Source organism: Pyrus communis, chromosome 3 (assembly GCF_963583255.1).
Source record: "Pyrus communis chromosome 3, drPyrComm1.1, whole genome shotgun sequence".
NCBI lineage: Eukaryota > Viridiplantae > Streptophyta > Magnoliopsida > Rosales > Rosaceae > Pyrus > Pyrus communis.
This window is the reverse complement of record NC_084805.1, coordinates 20,328,677-20,334,749: the sequence shown is the minus strand read 5'-3', so window position 1 is coordinate 20,334,749 and position 6,073 is coordinate 20,328,677. Positions and strand designations below refer to the sequence as shown.

At 34.7% G+C, this 6,073-nt stretch overlaps 1 protein-coding gene across 1 annotated transcript; it reads right to left on the bottom strand.

The window, feature by feature from the left end:
* Positions 1–2,215: 2,215 nt before the first annotated feature.
* Positions 2,216–3,859, bottom strand: LOC137727716 (hyoscyamine 6-dioxygenase-like). The gene is made up of 4 exons (XM_068466535.1): positions 3,650–3,859; positions 3,103–3,353; positions 2,557–2,872; positions 2,216–2,458 (listed from the first exon to the last, which is right to left on the bottom strand). The coding sequence occupies exons 1-4, from the start codon at positions 3,857–3,859 to the stop codon at positions 2,216–2,218; spliced, it is 1,020 nt and encodes a 339-aa protein (XP_068322636.1).
* Positions 3,860–6,073: the final 2,214 nt, after the last annotated feature.

Here is a 6,073-nt window from a genome sequence, read left to right as displayed (position 1 = left end):
AAGTCATATGTCATCTTTCACGTGAATTATTAATGCGGAATCTGCAAATTTTGTTACACATTAAAACTTTCCATGACAATTGTCAAATCAAATCCTCTAGACTTATGAAGCTTCATATTTGGGAAGTAGTAGTAGAAAAATAGTTTTGTTCCCCTAACACGTGGATTTTTGTGTCTCACAGATGCTGACATAGATGATCAAATCTGTTATGGACACGGCCCATAGCTCAGCTAATGCCGCAGATTCTTTTAGAATTAGTTACACTTTATTGGAGTACATGTATTGTATCCTTGTACGTTAAACTATGCACATGTATTGTACCCTTGTACATTGAACTGTATTAATTTGACAATGCATTAAAGATGCATGCAGGGCACGAATTTCAACAAGATTGTAAAAGTAACTTGAAAAGGCAAAAATAAAGAGTAACTGATTCAAAACTAAGGAGATGTATTCAATTGAGATTTTGATGATTTTAATGGATTTTGATGGAGTTCAATTAATTTGTAGAGATTTCATGTATATTTTAGATTTAATTCCCTCGAAATCTCATAGGGAGAGGTGAGATTTAAGAATTCTTAAAATACACTAAGAAATCTCTCTAATCCCTCAAATTCTTTAACTTTTTAAAATTCTTTAAAATAAATTCTCAATTAAATGCACTTGAAATGTTATAAACTTATTTAAAATTCTAATTGAATATACGCAAATTTATAAAAATTTTAATAAATTATCTTAAAATTCTGATTGAATACATGTTAAATTTCATAGAACCGGAGACTGAAGGGATGCTAATTAAACCGCCAAGAAGCCATGTATACTTCCACTTAAATCGATGAGCCATACAGGTGTTGGAAGATTGGTTTCCTGTCTTGGACTGGTTTTGAGGTCGCACATTATGAAGGTAGTTCTGCGCCACTATGAAATTCTGGTTCGGAGTTGGCCTACTACTAGATAGTTCTGGGATATGGCTACTTCTAAAATCAATATGCATTTTTGAGTTATGCGACATGCATGCTTGGTTAATCTACTAGTAGTGATTTTAGCATTCTTGTTTAAATATATGTACTCCAAGTTTGGTATAACTGATGATATATCATCCTACCTCTATTTCTCTTATTACGTAAAACTTTTATCTCACGTGATAATACACATACTTAACTACATGTAGAACCTGTCATAAATTGATGGATTTAGAGTTTTGGAGAGCCATTGTCAACTATATGCGCATGTCACTCAATCAAAAAATATTGTTCAAATACAAGCCTGTGTTTGCACTTCATAACCAAAGATGCATGTGATATCTCCTAATCATGCTATAGTTTTCTTTCTTTCCCTAAACAACACACAACTTGTACAACAATACAACTCCAAGTCAACAACCTAGATATATTTTTTGTATGCCAAGCACTAGCAATAAAGCTCATGATTTGGATGTTTCAACCCTCCACATTATCTGTCTGTACATCAAATAATTCTGAAGTCTCCTCAAGTTCTTATCGATTAGTTATTCAGTCTTCCATACGATGAGTTCCAAATCAATCAAGGAGACAAAACATCGGATGAGCCACAAAGTACTACGATCTGGGGTATTCCTCTTCACTTGATACCGAATCTTATGGATGACGAATTTGATACCGAATTATGCTGCCCATTGTGTTGCTTAGCCAAACTCCCCCTCCCCTTAGTGTAAAAATATCGATGAACTCAAAAAAATAAATAAAAGGAAGTATCGGATGAGGTTTTGTTAGGGTGTGCCCTTGCATCTAAGTTCAGATTGCTCTTAATACTTATATTGTCAAAAAAAAAAAAAAAAAAAAAAAAAAAACTTAAGAGATTATTAATTGTGATACTTTTCTTCTCTCTGTTTGATAGAAATTTAAGTTTGAATTCTGCTTCAACCATAAAAAACAAAAAGTGAGATAATTAATTATTTCCTCTTTTGGTAGGTTGATTATGCCCTCATGTCCTCACCTGCACCAATTTTTATTTTCATATGGGCTAGCTTGTCGGGATTATTTTCCTAAACCAGCTTAAATATGTTTAGTAACCAATAATTAATAATTAATATTGTTATCGAAACACACACGAGTACAAATGTAATCTCATCATCTCCTAACTATTTGTGCAAGAATTGTAACCTATAGTCATAATTGTTTTGACACAAACGTATGGTGTTTTCTCTTAATTAATCATAATTAATTGGATCACATGATTAGCTACTCGAGAGGCTTAAAAACTTCGACATTTCTTCGTCGTTGGCAGCTTTCGATTTGAAGTGTTGAAGGAACTCCGTAAACTTCATGGATCTGTACAGTGGTGGATTGCACAAAACATTTGCAGGTTCTATAACGGTCTCATTAGACGGATAAATGAAGTACGCAATCGTTGTCCTTGCAGCTCTTGAATTTGTCACCACTCGATGGTCAGCGCCTTTAAACTTCGAGTTGCTGATCATCTGCATTAGTGGCCATCAAATTAATGTTTAGGAGATCTCATTTTTGTATATGAAGATTTAATAGAACATAAATAAAGGGATTTTTACATGTAACGTACCTGCATGACGTAGCCTATGTTAACAACAAAGCCACTAGAAATAGGCTCAACACCAATCCAATTCCCATCTTTGAAGACTTGAAGTCCTTCTGAATCTTGAAGTAAAATGGTTATGAGGCTCGGATCGCGGTGTTTCTTTAATCCCAAGGTTAAGGTAGGATCTGGGCATGGCGGATAATGGTTGGACAGCAGCGTTGGATTTTCATTAAGTCCACCGTTGAAGAACTCTTTGCTCAGTCCCAACCCTTCAGCAAGAATCGCCAAAATCATAGAACCCATATTTCTTACCTCATCCACGTATGCCTTGAAAACTTCTCTGCAAAGACATGAAAAATTCAAAATCATCATCGATCTCCGTTCGCATGGAATTAAGCAATGAGTAGTCATTTTCACATTTTTGTTTTTTCCTAAAACACTCGTCACCTTTATGTCCTTTGATTCTTCTTTAATTTATTCAATCTAAATACTAGGAAACCAAAGAAGAGTAGCAGGAGAAAAGGGAATACGGATATCATTCATTTCGAAAAGGATACGAGCACTCTGTACCGGTATTGAGTAGGTTTTTGAGGCAAAAACTGCATGTAGTTTTCAGAAGAATGAGCAGGGTGAGTCAATGCATCTCGCCAGTAGTGAACCTCTTCATTCGCATAGTTTTCACTGCTTGTGTAGAACTTGCATCTTCCACTAGGGTCCTTTGAGCCTTCAATTATCTTATCCTTTCGGGGCATTTTATGAAACTCCTTGGAAATACTCATTATGTCATCAATCAACTTCTTGCAAACCCCATGATTGATGACCTGAGAAAATAACAATACTGCTCGTATCATAAATTTTCCGAGCAAAAACGTTTGTAATTCCTTATGAAATAAAAATAATAATGAATAGGAACGGACATGCTTCAATAAACAACTTGATGATAATAATATCAAGACATTATCAACAACATATAAATAATTTTTTTTAATCAAGAACTGACATCTATTCAATGGCAGACTACTTTCGTTTAGCATAAACATAATTGAACTTAAACTTTAATGCAAAAAACAAGATGGAAGAAGTGTATGTTGATGAAGATGCATGACTTTTTACAAACCTGGAAAAATCCGAAGTCTTGGCTAGCTTTGGAAATTTGTTGAATTGTGCGACGGCGATCACGGCTGCCAAGATCAACTACAGGAATATTCTTGCACGGAGGAACGTCAATACTGTTACCGGGCCGCTTTTCAGGTGGGTGGACAAAGGTTTGGGGAACAGATTGAACATCAAACCAGCTTGAAACAAGATTCTGGTCTAATGTCTCCATATCAACCTTTGAAACACAAGAGTAAAAGAAATCGTTGCAAGTTGGCTTTTATAGGAAGTCATCTGCCATATTCCACATGCATCGCCAAGTTGTGAAGATGGAAAGGAATATTGTTAGCATTAAATAAATTTCAGTGCCATATTCCACAATTAATCAAGTTGCAATTATTTTTTGGCAAGGGGATAAAAGGACGTTTGGTTGAAGATTTTGAAACCAAATTTTGTTGCGGTTTCAATAACAATTGTCAAATACTGTCACGTAACATTATTAAGTAATTAATGTTAACAGGTGCACGGAAATTCAGATTTAGCTAAATTGAGTAAAAAAATGTGTTGTCTCTCTACGACCAAAGTTCGAATCCTCCTCAACATCATTTAGATTAGGTTTATTAGAATATCGCTGGGTTTCATAAAAGAAAACATGTGTATTGATTTATTAATGTTACATATTGAGTTCATAAATATGACCAATGTTGTCCGACCCACATATAACACGCGAATAATTCATTGATGTGCTTTTAAAAACAAATTGTTTTGATATGTTGTGAAAATAAATAGCTGTCAAATAAAGTTGTTGAGTGTTTGGTAAACATTTTCTTATAAAAGTGCTTTTAACCAAAAAAAAAAAAACAAAACAAAACTAATGAAAAGGTTTGAAAACTTTGAATTTTAACGATAAGGATAAAATAAAGGATAAAGTGAATAGTATCAGGAATGACTTTTTAGTGTAATAATGTGGTTTTTTGTTAAAGTGAATAGTACCAGAAGTTTTTCATTAAAGTTCCCAAAAAAAAATTGTGAGTGTTTGTAAATTTTTATATAAAATTGTTATAATTATGTTAAATGACTAAAAATGATATAATATTTAATGAAATATAATAATAGCCAAAAAGAATAATGCATGGCAAATATTGTAATCTTGTAAAATTTGTGTGGATATATTACTTATCATTTGAAAATTTTATTAAATTGGCACCATTCAGTATGCTTTAAAAAAAAAACTTTTTTAGAAGTATGGTAAATCTTACTTTTGCTTTTCTATGGTCATTAACAATAGTTTTTTTTTTTTTTTTTTTAATTAATTAATTTATTTTTTAACCTTTTTTTTTTCACCAAACACATTTAGTATTCTAGATTTTTTATAAGCTTCTTTTTTTTTTAGAAGCACCAAAATCCCAAACTAGCTCATAATCTTTAACGAAGGCGGTTGAAAATGTCTATGTTACTTGTGGGATGAATGACGAGATTGAAGCTCATATCTATTTTTTGAAGAAAGTTGGGGTTCTACTATAAAACCATATGGTAATATGAGGAGTAGTTCAACTTCTTATAAGCCCTTGCATGGTTTGGACCTTCACTAATGTGGGACTTTGTCCTCACATTCTCATGTGTACCTCACGCGTGATGAATTTTCAAGACTAACACATGGACAACATAATTGGACCTTCACTAATGTGGGACTTTGTCCTCACATTCTCATGTGTACCTCACACGTGGTGAATTTTCAAGACTAACACATGGACAACACAAGCAAGATGACGTGGAGCATGTGTAGCTGTTAGGCTTCACATGGGTCGACCTGACTCTGATTCCATGAAGAAAGTTGGGTTCCACTATAAAACCGATTAACAATAAGGAGAGTAGGCCAACCTCTTATAAGCCCTTACATGGTTTAGTCCCTCACCGATATGAGACTTTGCCCTCACATTCTCACCGGTGTGAGTTGAGTCATGTGATATGGTATTGTAGCTCTCTCCAACTCAATTCACTAGACATAGATGAAGTGGATCTTCTTTCATGTTGAAACTATGTGCCACCGGTTTCATGTGGAGAAGTGTAGGATGAAATTTTATAATAACTGTTTTTTGGTTTATAGAGGACTTGGAAGTGCCGGGATGACGCAGTGTTCCCGGGGGATTTGGTGAATCCTAAAGAAACTGTGGAGTTATAAAGCAGACATGTTGGTGAATTTCGAGAGGCCGAATAACAGTTGCTTTCTAAGGAGACTAAGCAGTAGCGTCCGATTGGTTTGGAGTTTGCGGGAAGGCGAGTACGATGGCAGCGATCTGTGCATGGAATGTTGAAGGTTAATTGCGATGGTGGGTGGAGTGCGAAGACGCAAAAAGGTGGAATTGGGTGGGTGGTGCGAGATTTTGTTGGGCTACTGCATATGAAGGGATGACCAGTCAGCAGCCATGGCGGAAGCTAATGCAAT